General features: G+C 40.7%; 1 protein-coding gene across 4 annotated transcripts in view; it reads left to right on the top strand.

Moving 5' to 3' along the window:
- SELP (selectin P) overlaps positions 1–12,617 on the top strand; it is an 87,555-nt gene extending 74,938 nt beyond the window's left edge. For 2 of the 4 annotated variants that reach the window (XM_069545603.1, XM_069545601.1), the window contains exons 10-16: positions 3,300–3,485; positions 4,597–4,809; positions 5,830–6,015; positions 6,953–7,072; positions 10,048–10,078; positions 11,174–11,229; positions 11,888–12,617. In XM_069545603.1, the coding sequence (XP_069401704.1) occupies positions 3,300–3,485; positions 4,597–4,809; positions 5,830–6,015; positions 6,953–7,072; positions 10,048–10,078; positions 11,174–11,228 (791 nt within the window). In that variant the 3' untranslated portion in view covers position 11,229; positions 11,888–12,617. Of the gene's footprint in view, positions 1–3,299; positions 3,486–4,596; positions 4,810–5,829; positions 6,016–6,952; positions 7,073–10,047; positions 10,079–11,173; positions 11,230–11,849 lie in introns of all 4 variants that reach the window. The other 2 variants (XM_069545602.1, XM_069545600.1) reach the window with 1 other exon arrangement.
- The last annotated feature ends 1,846 nt before the right edge of the window (positions 12,618–14,463 follow it).

The raw sequence follows: 14,463 nt of genomic DNA, 5'->3' as shown, positions 1-14,463 counted from the left end.
TGTGGCAAGTGGAGCACAGTCTCATGGTGCAAAATGGGGCTCCATTTTTCTGAGTGAGTCCACAGATATTTCCCTTTCTGTTAGAATGTCAGTTTCCTGGGCTCTCTAGGACTTGAGCTCCGCCTGCATTTCCTAATCTTCCCCCTTGCCTTTACCCACCAGGACCTGAATTCCTTTCCCTGAACATAAACGGTACTGAGTTGCTCCCATCTAGTTGCTCTGTTCCCTACCTTCCTGGCTGTTGGGCCACTATCCTGATATGATGACTGTTCCCTCAATCACGTTGTCATTGACTCTCTGGAGACCCTGTTCAACTGCTGGACCTGACTCCTAATGACCAACCTCACCTTGATGGGGAGGTGTGGGTCCTGGTTTTGAGTCCCAATCCTGGCGCGGCCCTTCTGCCGCACCCCTGCTCATCCAAGATCTAAAATACAGCAGACTGGTGCCCTCTAAGCTCTGGCCTGGCTCATGTCTCTGTTTCATTTCTCCACTCCTCCAACCTTCATCTGACTCTGTGAAGATTCCCAGTCTTTATTTTCAAAGTTTGAGTTTAGAACCACCAACCCAATGAATATTATTATGTACACTATTTTTCCTTCATTTCATGACAAAACTACATTTGACTCAAGCTAGAAAATAATAATAATATACAGAGACAAAGAATTCATTAAAATTAAAATAATATAAAGCAATATTTTATCAGTTGATGATAGCATGGCAGTGAACCCACTAATTCGTGAATTCACACACCATCACATTCATTCACCTGCATCACCAATCATAGAAAACATCAGTGAAGACCATTTCAATAGACAGCACTGCTTTGAAGTCCATGAAAATAGAGCTTTAAGTATAGAGATAAAAGCAGCTCTTATCCGTTTCCTATTCTTGTACTAAGTTTTTAATAAAGCTTCAGAGTAGGCTCAAGAATATGACTACTTTTTGTTGTTACCCAGAGAGGTCATCCCTTGGTAAAAATCTCTTCCTCTACCTCTGCATGAGGCCCCTTCACTCCACCAACTTCCTCAGATTTAATTCAGCCCCTGATTGCTGAGTGCCCACCACTTTCCAGATCTGGAATAGGCTTCCACGTACCTCATCAAGTCTGCCCCTCAGACCGGAAAACAGGCTTCCTTGTGCAAGTGAGTCAAATCCTTCTTAGGGGCCTTTGATTTGACAAGGTTTATGTTTACAGAAGAGGGTTCAGAAACTTTCCTAGACACAAAAGGCTGTGTTTATAACCTTGGCAGAAAAAGACTCATAGAACTGAGACCAAAGCATATCCCCCAAGTAGATTTAATGCTGTGGAATTCTCTTTGTATGCTAGGGGTCATTTAAGTCAGTTCTTAAAAACAGGAACTCCTCTTGTTTCTTTTCATATCATGTAAAAACACTTGTCAGAATGCATCCAAATTAAATTATGCTTACTAACGTTCATTCTTTTAACAAATATTTTTAGACCCCTCTACTCTGTGTTAGGCACTTTTGTTTGGGGTATAGCTGACATGTATTTTCTGGGAGATTCTGAAAAAGCTATTTGAGGGAAAATGTTCATAAATGATTTAATATCTATGACATATACCAGTAGATAATAAATGTTTAATAAACAGAATTGATCTGCCAGGCATGGATTCATTAATTACTCAAAAATTTCATAGTTCTAAACTGAAATTAAGTATGTCATTTTGGCTATCTGAATGGTTTCACACAATCAGGATCCACAGTCCTTCAGTGAACAGCCCGCTCCAAAATAACGTGGGCCAGCATGTAAAAACCAATACTTTTCCATGAGGCATTGCACAGGGCTTCAAGAGGGTTTTTTTTTTGTTTGTTTGTTTTGTTTTTTTTTTAAAAAAAAGCAAAACAGCTAAGCAAAATGAGCTTTATCTGACCAAGGCATAGCTTTCAGATAGCCTCGGATTTAAAGAAAGAACAGTCACTTAATTTGGCAATAACCCAACGTGAGTGAAAGTTGCTCAGTCGTGTTCAACTCTTTGCGACCCCATGGACTCTACAGTCCATGGAATTCTCCAGGTCAGAATACTGGAGTGGGTAGCCGTTTCCTTCTGCAGGGGATCTTCCCAACCCAGGGGTCGAACCCAGGTCTCTGGCATTGCAGGTGGATTCTTTTCCAGTTGAGGCACCAGGGAAGCCCAAGAATACTGGAGTGGGTAGCCTATCCCTTCTCCAGGGGATCTTCCTGACCCAGGAATCAAACTGGGGTCTCCTGCATTGCAGGTGGATTCTTTACCAGCTGAGCTACCAGGAAAGCTCCAATAACCCAATATTTGTAGATAAATAATAGTCTCATGTCAGAGAATGTCACTGAGAGAAAGACACGATCCTAAGATAAATATGTAACTTCAATAAATTTATAAAAATAGTTTTTGAGGGAAATAGTAAATTCATTTACTCATACACTTGGCATATGGTTGTTGAGCACCACCTCTTGGTGTGATTAGTGTGATTGTGGGAGACACAAAGATTTATGATTCTCAGGTTTAGGAGCTTTCCATCCAGGAGAAGAGGGAAGAGTTGACATTTGATATGATAGCATGAGAGTTCAAACAGAAATACTGATGTGTTCAGAGGAGAAGACTTCAGGCTACAGTGATCAGAAGAGGCTTTGGAAAGGCTGTGTTTGATTGGATCCCAGAGGATGGCTGGGGATTTTATTCAATGAAAATTGAAAGAAATTTAGGGTAGTGGGAGCCAAGGCCCAGAGGCAAGAACACATGAGGTCAGTTAAGGAATTCCCAGGGAATATCTTAGCTTGACCAGGAGGTTTTGCACTTACCTGTGCCAAAAAAAGAAAGCCTGAGGATCCAAATGGAAGGAATAGTAGTTTAGGACAGAACATGATCGTTGCAGGTGTAGATGTGCTGAATTTATGGAGACAGGAGGATATCTAACTGGAAGGAGTTTCAGGCAGAAGGAAGAACAGAAATGAAACCCTGGACTGCCCTTATACAAAGAGAATAGTGAGAGTCAGGGAGGCCACAAGGTCTCTGAAGCAAAAGGTTTAGAGACAAGAGGATGAAATGGTGAATTCTTGAGTCTGACTGCTTAAACCCTTGACTCATTTTTAGAATTTCTCCCTATACTCCTCTTTGCAAACCCACCATCATTCCCCCTGCCCTCTGCACTTCATGACTTGTGTCTGTTGTGAAATGTCTGCTACCTAGCAAAACACAGTGGTAGTGCAATTTGATGAAAACATGAATGAATTAATTGGGTGTAAAACAGGGTTTCCAGATCAGTTTGGAGATTGTGACATTCTTGATTTGGTTCTCTAGCCAGCAAGTGTCCGGAACTATCTGCCCCTGAGCAGGGAAGCCTGGACTGTCCTGACACTCATGGAGAATTCATCGTTGGCTCCATCTGCCATTTCTCCTGTAACGAGGGCTTGAAGCTGGAGGGGTCCAACCATGTTGAGTGCACAGCTTCTGGGAGATGGACAGCACCCCCACCAACCTGCAAAGGTAAAAGATACATGCCTTGTATCCTTGCAAGACAGCTCTTCTTCTAGAAATTTCCTCAACAAAAATAACAAATACTTACATACACTCTTACTATGTGACAGGTACACATAATATTATTATTATTATTGTGAAAGTTTCACTTCTGTCATGAAGTGGGTTATCTATTAGGATACAGGAAACATAGCCTATGGATTTTAAAAAATATACAAGGAGTGGCAGGACTTTTTCATATTTGTGAATAAAAGATATACTGATTTTTAAGCACAAATTTTCTTTCATAATTTTGGCCTCTTTTTCTCAAAGAGCTATATTGGGTCCATTGAATGGTTTCCATTTCTTTGTCACCAGCAGAGCACTAGGGGTGGAGTTACTGGTCAAATGTTTCAAATCAAGGAACTGAAGTGGGGAGAGGTCAGTTGTCATCTCTCTGCCACGTGGCAAGTTAACGACAGAGCCAGTGGCATCTTTCTCACTTCACATTTCATGTTGACCTTTGGCCTGAAGATAATGAACACCTCCCAATAAAGCAGCAATGGGCAAGCAATTGGTCTATGCATATTTTGCCGAATTTTCATATTTCTACACCCATTATTCTGGGTTTTTTTGGGGGGGTTGGTTTTCTTCTTAATATAAGTAACATTGACATCCTCTCCCTAAATTCTTCTGGCCAGGAGAATCGTCTCTTTAAGAGCAATTTTAGATAATTGTTTTCATCTGGTTTTCTATGGTGGTGGATGGTTTAGTTGCTAGGTTTTGTCTGACTCTTTTGCGAGCTCATGGATCGTAGCCTGCCAGGTTCCTCTGTTCATGGGAATTTGTATGCAAGAATACTGGAGTGGATGCCATTTCGTTCTTCAGAGGATCTTCCTGCACCAGGGATGGAACCCGTATCTCCTGCATTGCAGGCAGATTCTTTACCGCTGAGCCACCAGGGAAGCTCCTGGCTGTCCATTCCTGATTTTAATAGTTTTCCTTAACTTCCTTAAGGAGCTATTGCTAGAGCCTCCCTGATTATGAAAGGACCAGAAGACAGTTACTGTATGTCAGTCTTAACTCTGTTGTGCTCCTCTTAGTTGGGAACTCTGTAAATTGAAACATTTTCTTTTCACAGTGGACACAGTATCAGCTCCTGCTCCAGGGGTGCGATGCCCATCCCTCATCGTACCAAACCAGGGAACAATGTCCTGTCAGCATCATCTGAGGAACTTTGGTTTGAATACCACTTGCCACTTTGGATGCAAAGCTGGATTCACACTCATGGGAGAGAGTGCTCTCCAATGCAGACCTTCCAGACAATGGACAGCAGTAGCTCCCACGTGCAGAGGTAAGGCGAAACATAACAGGCAGCTCCGATGCTACCTTCTAGCATGCTAGGCATTGTCCATGCCTGTCAAAATCCTATCCAGTGCCAGTGACCACTTCAAGTGTCAGCTCCTCCATGAAACCCACATCCAATCCCAGTTAGAAGTAATGAGCAACAGGCATATCATGTTTCCCCTTCATCACAAGCGAATGCTCTGGTGCTCCTAAAGGAAGAAACATGGAAATGACAAAATGTGTTAGAGGCTTAGCATACTGAACATGGAACCAGCTATATGAATTGTGAGTTACAAGGTACAATTCTATTAAGGATGTGGCCCTGTAAACATTCTATATTTCATAACTGGAACCCAATTAAAAAGCTAAATTATGAATGTTACCTCTTGAAGACCTATACCCCATGCACGAAGCACTGTGTCTCTTCATTGTATTCTCTATGAAGCACAAAAGAGTGCTTTGCAAATGTCAGTACTGCCCAACAACATTTGTTAAGTTCAGTTTCCTGAGTCAACTTTGAGTTAAATTTCATTCTCTGTACACAAATTTGGGAGAGTATCCTGAAATGCCCTGAAAAACAGTTTAAAGAGAATGGTGGTCTCTACTTCTTTCAAACTTTCAGAGGCCAGGTATGCTGAACAATTGTTATCTCAAGAAATATGTGCTGACATGGAAGTTAATTGCCAGTGGTAGTAATAATAATATTTAGGACAACAGTATTTTTGAGAAGCAAAATTTATAAATAGTATTTTTGTGGGCAAGACTGATCAATCCCCTGGAAGTTTATTTACTGAATTGCCACTTCGTGCCCTCCTTGGTTCTTCGGCTATCATTCTTTGAGTGTATATCTCAGTATATTTGATGCTGGAAGAACTTGTGGGAATGTCAAAAACAGCTCCTGTCCTTTCTGATCTTTTGTATTGCACCACATCTCTGGGCAACCCTAGCCGTGTTTCATATGCAACCATAATCTCTTTAATGTTCACTCTGTATGTTCGCTTTTCCTACATTCTTTTTTCTTCTGCAGCTGTCAAATGCTCCAAGCTACCTGTTACTGAGCCAATAGTGATGAACTGCTCCAACCCTTGGGGAAATTTCAGCTATGGATCAACCTGCAGTTTCCATTGCCCCGAGGGTCAATTACTTAATGGCTCAGAAAGAACAGCATGCCAAGAGAATGGTCAGTGGTCAACGACCATGCCAACCTGCCAAGGTATATGTCTCATACAGGTTAGGAAGTCGCTTTGATATGGAAAATAATGAAATCAGTTTTTCTCCTCTGTGTGTTTCTTAACAGTGGTCTCACTTTCTATCACTGGGTTTCCCCTGCGTTTAACAATTGTTTCACAATGAATCAAACAGAATCTCTGAATCTTATGCAGTGCAGTGGGAATCAAATGTAGTGACTCTGTGTAAACAATCACCACTACTTTTTCAATGTGAAATGAATCCTCTCATTTCCTTATAATCTTTGTATAGTATTGGATTGGCCAACAAGTCCAGTTGGGTTTTTCCAGAAGATCTTATAGAAATACCCAAATGAACTTCTTGGCCAGCCTAATATATCTTGAAGTTTCAAGATGTTTTAAACTGAAGGTTATTTAATGAAGAATCCTAACTCATTACCTCAGAAGACCTTTGTTTACCATATACCTCCCCCAAATACCATCAGTTCAGTTCAGTTCAGTTCAGTCGCTCAGTTGTGTCATATGTCCTCCTTAATCAAGCTCTGCTTGCAAGGTTTATTTCATCCCCTCCCATTTTTTCCCCTCTAGTAGCTTGTTGTAACTACTTTTTGTCATAAAAATGAATCTTCAATTACCTTCCCCCTCAAATTACCCAGTTTATTTTGTTTGTCCAAACTCCTATTTAATATCTAATTCCATTTATTGAGTCCGTACCTTGACTCCTTGGAAATTATGTTTGATATTTAAACATTAGGAAGAAAATCAAGTCCTGCTTGTGTCCCATTCTGTTGAAATGACTCATGACTTCCAGGCTTTTTGTGCTGGGTTGTTAGCACTGCCAGGACCTTGGAGGACTTATTTGGTCTCACACCTTAGTGTTGTTGGGGCCCTTCTGGAGGAATGATGGTCTTCTGCACAAAACACTTCTTATGTCTCACACGTGTGTGTGTGTCTGTTTTGCAGCAGGGCCACTGACTATCCAGGAAGCCCTGACTTATATTGGTGGAGCAGCAGCTGGTACAACAGGCTTAGTGACGAGTTCGATACTCCTGGCTCTGCTAAGAAGGCGTCGCAGACAAAAAGGTAAATTGGAAACAGTATTCTCATTTTCTTCTTTCTTGTGATTTGGGGCAAGGCAGTGAAAGCACAACTTCAGTAGTTCATGTCTGAAAACATTTGCATTAAAAAAAACAAGGCCAAGTTAAGTGGTCTTGAGAACCAACTCCCATCAGAGTCAAATTTAGGGAGAAAAAAAAAAAAGAAAACACAGATCCTCATATAATGGTGATCTGGAGATGGGCCTGGAAGTCTGAATTTTTTAAAAGTTCCTCCCCACCCTAACTCCACCTACTAAGATTTTATGAGGCCAGTGTGCATACTGACACTTGGGGGCTTCTGGTCTAGGTAACCTTAGTTATTGCCAAAACTAACTAGAAAGGAGTTATACTTCATTCATTCATTCTTTCACACAATAGCCATTTATTGGTCAACTGATTAGGCAGTGTAACCCAGAATGATGGTGCTTGATATTAAGGAATGTATAATTCAGTAGGTGACTTGGACAAGTTAAATCAGTGCTAATACTGAAGTGTATCAAGTGCATCAGGGCAAAAGTGCTACCTGACTACTCTTGGAATACAAAATAGAAGGGTCCCATCCAGATTGATAGGGCAGAAAAGGCTCTTTTAAGTTTAACTTTGAAGACTAAGAGGGATGGATTTTGCCAAAGGAAAAAGTCAAAATAGAGTTAACAGCAGAGAAAATGGCATGTTACAAGATCTTAAAGGGCAAACTAACGGAAAATACTACGTTCAATAGTTTATTGCACCTGAATTGGAAAAAAAAAAAAAACCACTAGTGGAGGAAGTGCAAAAGAGCTGCTGCTTTAGTAATGACTCGGTATGAAAGCTAAGAGATGCATATGTGCTCATGAAAACTTGTAGAGCTAATTCAGGATTGAAGCAAGAAAGTGACCCAAACGGATGAAGATTTTCTGTAAGGGAAACTGTGTTTCTCTGATTGTTCATCAAAAGATAGCTGTAGCCTAGGAATAAAAAAAGAGAACCCTCCCTTAAGAGTTCAAATATCCTTTCATTGTCTGCCTGAGATGCTCAACCTGTCCGTAAGTTGAGAAGCCTCTTCTTTTTTTTTTTTCTTCTTTTTTGTAAATTGAAGTACAGTTGATTTACAATGTTGTGCCAATCTATACAGCTAAGTGACTCATTTTTAAACATATATACATTCTTTTTAAAATATCCTTTTCCATTATGGTTTATCCCAGGAGATTGGATACAGTTCCCTATTCTATACAGTAGGATGTTGTTTATTCATTTATATGTAATAGTTGGCAGCTACCAACCCCAAATTCCCAGTTCATCCCTTATCCTCCCATCCTCCCCCTTGGCAATCACAAGTCTGTTTTCTATGTTTGTGAGTCTGTTTTGTAGATAAGTTCATTTGTGCGATATTTTAGATTTCACATTTAAGTGATATAATATGGTTTTGTCTCTTTCTGACATAAAGAAGCCTCTTCAAATAAGCTAATGAGGCTGCCCATCTTTCCTCATGAAACTGGGGGTATCAAAGGGGTCAGGAATGCTCAAATCCAGGGACAGAAAGTGGCTATGTTAAAAGCACCTGCCAGCACTCTCCTGGAATTGAAATTTCAACACCTATTTTTCACTGCTCAGAAGAACTGCTTGTTCCCTATCCTCATGCTCTCTCCCTTCACAAAGCCACCATTGCATTAGGCTGATTTTCCAAAGTTCCTTCATATACTCTCCTGTGAGTGAGTGAATAGGACAACAGATAAACAGTAACTCTGGTTAAAGACCAAAAATCTACAGCCAGTCCCTCCATGCAACATCTGTGCCTGCTTAACCTAATCCAGAAGGCAGAGGCAAGAGCTCCGAAGACCCTGATCCTAATCTCCATCACCATGTAAGAATCCTGTTCCTGCATCTTCCCCAAATTCTTTCTTTAGTTTTGAGATATTTCCAGTGAACCCTCTAAACTATGGAGAGGGATCAGCCACTACCCATCCTCTAATATCTATATAATAAAAAATTTCATTTGTGGGGATGGAATGTTCTGATCTGTCCCACTTTGATTTTAAACTTTCTAGGATTCCAAGTTCAAATACTAGGAAAAGCCTGCATACTATGTCCCTCTCCTGCAAATTCAAAGTGCACCCTCATTATCACACTGAAAGCTCAATCATGCCCTGTAATAAATACACTTGTTCTTTTTCATTTCACCTAATATTTTCTAAATGTATTTAGGCATGAGATCCTTGCCCCTTTTTATCTACCCATGGGATAATTGACAAACATGCTGCCATGTTTAAAGTTTCCACGATCAGAGTTCAGTGTCTGGATTATGACAGGAGGCCCTCGATAGTGTATATGATCAGGGGAGGAAAACACCCACTGTTATGTTGGTTTGGTTTGTTTATGCAACTAGCTTGCCCAAGCTCAGTTGGTAAAGAATCTGCCTGCAATGCAGGAGACCCGGATTGGATTCCTGGGTCAGGAAGATCCCTTGGAGAAAGAAATGACAACCCACTCCAGTATTCTTGCCTGGAAAATCCCATGGACAGAGGAGTCTAACAGGCTACACTAAATGGGGTCGCAAGAGTCGCACACGGCTTAGTGACTAAACCACCACCAAATAATGATTAAGAGAGTATGGACAGAATGCAAACATAGAGGACCTCAAGTGCCAACAAAATGGGTTTTGAGAACCGATGGTCTCAACGACACCAAGAGTAGCCAAGGGGATGAAGTCAGGGACCAGAGGCAGGAGGACAGGTTGTTAGAGAAAGAGAAGAGAAGAAAGATGAGTGGACTCTGGAATTGCATACTGCTGAATGTTTAATTTAGCCTAAAACAGGTCCCACATGTCAGGGAGGGATTGTTCCCAATAAGTCTCTTATAATAAGCCCGCCTGGAAATCAGTCTACTGACTTACCCCAATAATCCCTATTGCTGATGACCTTTCCCCTTCATCTCATTTTTCTTCTTTTAAACCAATCGTCTGTGTCTTCTTGCTTATTTCAGATGATGGAAAAAGCCCCTTGAACCCTCAAAGGTAAGATGGAAATGTTTTATGGTTAAGTTTTTCTAGTTTGACTGTTTAATTCACGCTATGAATTATTAATTCTCTGTATGTCAGAATGACTATACAGACATGGCTTTTATGAAACAATCTCTGGCAACGTCCCCTAGACTAATTCTGAAGCAAAATTTACCAGTAATATGTCCCAGCAATATATAATATTTTAAAAAAATCACTAAGTGCCCTAATGATAATATAAAGGAGAAATACAAGATACAAGGGAAAGTGACATGGAAATAACACACTGGAACTGGGGCACCACACTAGCAGGTGCTATGAGGTCATCCATCAGATACTTGTACCTTCATTCAAGTAGAATCACTATGAATTCAACAGTCATAAAGGTCAGCTGACAGGAATATTCTATTAGTGAGTCAAACAGTATCAGAAGCGTTGTCAACACCAACCTGATTTTTTAAAATGATGAACTATTCTGGCGAAGAGTCGGAAAACCTGTTATCATCTTCTCTTAATTCAGATGGTAATTGCATTTTAAAAGATACACACAAAAAACTTAACATCTATATGCAAAGCCGTTCAGTTCTAGGCTCAGAGATTTTTCACCTCCAAGAATGTTGAGTAGCTTTTCTAAAGTTGTGTGGAGTGTATAAGACAATTCTTTTGTGCCTTGGGCATTTTAGGACATCCAGCATCCTTAGCCCCTGCCTAAATGTCAATAATAAGTCTTGCTCATTATGAAAATTTTAAAAAATTGCTATAGGGAGCAGTACTATCATTCTTTGAAAACTATTGCCATATGATCAAGTATTAAGGGTAGAATTTTAAAAGGATTTCCTCTCACTGGGAAGAGGCTACAGCAGGGGTCAGAGCAGGTATTCAGTACCTAAAGTATCAACAATAACTTGGGTATAACGTGCAAAGAAAATTACCCAGAACAGTTAATCGGGATCTTGAAAATCTCTTTGATTTTTCCTCTTCTTTCCCTCTAAAATCAGAGAATTTCCGGGGTGGGTGGTGTTTCACGGTCTCTGGATGAACTATGTGAAGGACTGGGGTCAAGGAAAAAACATCATATGGCAAGTTCATCTTTGTGTTTCTGTTCTTTAGCCACCTAGGAACATACGGAGTTTTTACAAATGCTGCATTTGACCCAAGCCCTTAAGGTAAGTTGCCTATGGAGGTATTTTGGAAGGAAATAGACAGTAGGAAAAGGAAGAATATAAAGCTTGCCTTTTCTTTATATAATCAGGAGTTACACTTTAAGCGTGTATTAAAGTTCAAACTATGCAGGAAATTGTGTTGGCAGTGGGAGACAGGTATAGCAGAAGAGTGACAATAGAAAGTGAGTATACAGGAGGATTTCCATTGACTCCAGGATATAAATGTTCTAAATAGACATAACTTATTTCAGGATGTATGACATTCCCATTACTGGCTGCTAGATGGTACTGATACTGTAGCCTTGCTTGACCACCAGAAATCATGACAATTAGAAAAATTTTATGAACTTTATGGAGCTAATTCCCTATGCAACCTGCTGGGAAAAAAATAATATGATATTATCATATAATTATCAAAAATAATATCATGTTATCATATAATGTTATATTATCATATAATATCATATATACCATATATGATAATACCTTCTTTCTCCCAAAAAGCTCAGTGAGTGATTAAGTTTCCTAAATAGCCTAGATGACAGAATATCTGTAAACTAGAAAAAGATTATACATAGCTGTAGAGGGTACATATAATGAGAGCTTTCTTTGATCTTTTTCAGGAAAATACGATAATTTGAATTTTTGCTGTCATTTTCAGAGACCTGTCCTTATCTTGGTGACCTCATCCAACCCCCACAGGATCCTTTTTTTGAACATCAGCTTTCCCGAAAAGACTTGATTATAACTGTTGAGTATTTGCTGCAGTTTTCTGTAAATACTTGTGAATAAAGGACATGGAATTTCCTTTAGATTTGTTCTGCACCAGAGCAGAAGGACTGGACCACAAGCCCCAATTCTCCACCCACCACCCCTTCCTGCTCCATTTCCTCTTCCTCCAACACAAGCCTCAGAAGCTGGGACTGAGTCTTCCTGCGATGGTCTGTGGGCTTTGGCCTAGCTGTCACTTGCGGTACTAATTAGCTAGAGTCCAGAGCATCTGACTCAGCAGAAGACCAGACTGGAAAAATAAAAATGCCTCTTTATTTTTGGACTGGAGGAGGTTCTCCTCTACTTTGCTGGAAGGCAGGAGGTGTCTCTGACTTGAGGGAATTTCTATAGGATTTCCTGGGTCTTCAGTGCTTGCTGTTGGTGAAGCCTTTTGGACTTCCTTGAAGCTCCAAGAGAGGCCTCTGGATGGCACCAGAGACTGCAGATGCCGCAGAAGACTGGTGCCCCAGACAGGAAGGTACATGTCAGTGACAGGGAACTCCGCTGTCACTCTCCCCCTGAGGACCCAGAGACCAATCCTTGAATGTCTAGTTAAAAGGATTCCCTAAATGCCGTGTTCTAGTGTTTGATATTTTGCTGAATAAAGTCTGTATCGATCACTTTGTTGACATTAATGTAATACACAATCACGGTTGTCCCAATTACAAACTTGAGACTAGGATCGGCAAATACGTATCTTACCACCGCCCTAAACACACAAGAAGAAAATTAGAGAAGCAGAAAAGTCTTCATCACCTGAATGTGTTTCACCCATTCTTTGATTCACATATTTAATAAATACGTTATTAAAAGGTACACGGTACTTATCTGAAACTGATACAAAAAATACAGAGCCAAACAATATAGCTGTCCTTTTTGTGAAAAGTGAGGCAATGAACATGTCACACAGACTAGGTAAACATGCAAATAAAAATGCAAATAAAACACGCAAATAAAAATGGTGAAACAGTCTAACTAAAGGTTACAAGGTTATGCAAGAATTTTGGTAGTAACCTCGAGATTCAGGGACACACTGCTTTTAAAAGGTTTCACTCACATGAAAGTGCCCACAGCACCTCTGACTGCTCACTTTATGCTGATCACTAGGCTCAGTATTAGGGCTTCCTTTATAGCTCAGTTGGTAAAGAATCTGCCTGCAGTGCAGGAGGCCCGGGTCCGATCCCTGGGTCGGGAAGATCCCCTGGAGAAGGAAATGGCAACCCACTCCAGTATCATTGTCTGGAAAATCTCATGGACAGAGGAGCCTGGTGGGCTGCAGTACACGGGGTGGCAAAGAGTCAGCCACAACTAAGCGACTAACACTTACTTACTTAGGCTCGGTATTATAGGAGGATGATTATCAGCCCTGTGTCCTGAGTCAGAATCCATATTTTGTAAAAATCCCCCCCCCCCCCCAGGGAATTCTGATGGCTTACCAGCTTTGTAAAGCACTGATATTATAGATGAAAAAGGATATGGCACTGTTCCTGTTCTTCAATAGCTGATAATGTAATTGGGGACACAAGAGACACCAATACAAAGTGACCAAGAGTAATAAGTATGTTATTTGAAGAGTGTGGCAGGAATTCATAAAATGGAAAAGTCAGTTTGTCCCAGAATCAAGGAGATAGGTGAGACTCTGATTGGAATTTACAGAGTGGACAGTGAAGAGTAAGAGAATGGCATTCTTAGTAGACCAAATAATGTCAGCCAAGAAGCAAAGACAGAGGTTGTTGAGGAGCCTGACATCATGGAGATCCCATGGGAGGTGCTAGATTACAATTTATTGAGAACTATTGCAACAAATCCTCTGTCCATGGGACTTTCCAGGCAAGAATACTGGAGTGGGTTGCCATTTCCTTCTCCAGGGGATCTTCCCAACCCAGAGATTGAACCCACGTCTCCTGCATTGACAGGCGGATTTTTTTACCACTGAGCCACCAGGGAAGCCCCTGAGACAAGTCATAGAAGCTTGGAGGCAAGTAGATGCAGGGAGCCCGGGGTAAGTCATAATGATGCTTCAGACAAGATAATTCTCAGATTCTCTATACATAGCAAAATCATATCTTAAAGCCATGAGAAACAGCCAGATCCTTTGAAATATGTAAGGAGCCCTGGAGGAAGAAAAGATATAATCATAGTAACAACATGTGCTGTGTGCTTTCCAGCTGCTAGGAATTACATACTTCACAGTGTTCCTTTATCCTCCCAACCGCCCTATTGGGGAAAATTATTATTATCATCCTTATTCTCCTGATGTCAAAACTGAGATCAGAGAGGCTGTGTAACTTATCCAAGAGAACACAGCTACTAAGTGGGATTGAAATCTGGCCTGATTCTCCCAGTGAAACTCTTTAAACCCTCTTTTTTGTCTCTGCCTTAGGTGGCCACAGGCCCTTATCAAGACAGAACTGTGCAACAGACAAAGACAGATGGCATACAATATCACTTACATGCGGAATCTTT

The sequence above is a fragment of the Ovis canadensis genome, chromosome 12 (genome assembly GCF_042477335.2).
Source record: "Ovis canadensis isolate MfBH-ARS-UI-01 breed Bighorn chromosome 12, ARS-UI_OviCan_v2, whole genome shotgun sequence".
In the NCBI taxonomy this organism is placed as follows: Eukaryota; Metazoa; Chordata; class Mammalia; order Artiodactyla; family Bovidae; genus Ovis; species Ovis canadensis.
This window is presented reverse-complemented; position numbering and strand designations above follow the sequence as displayed.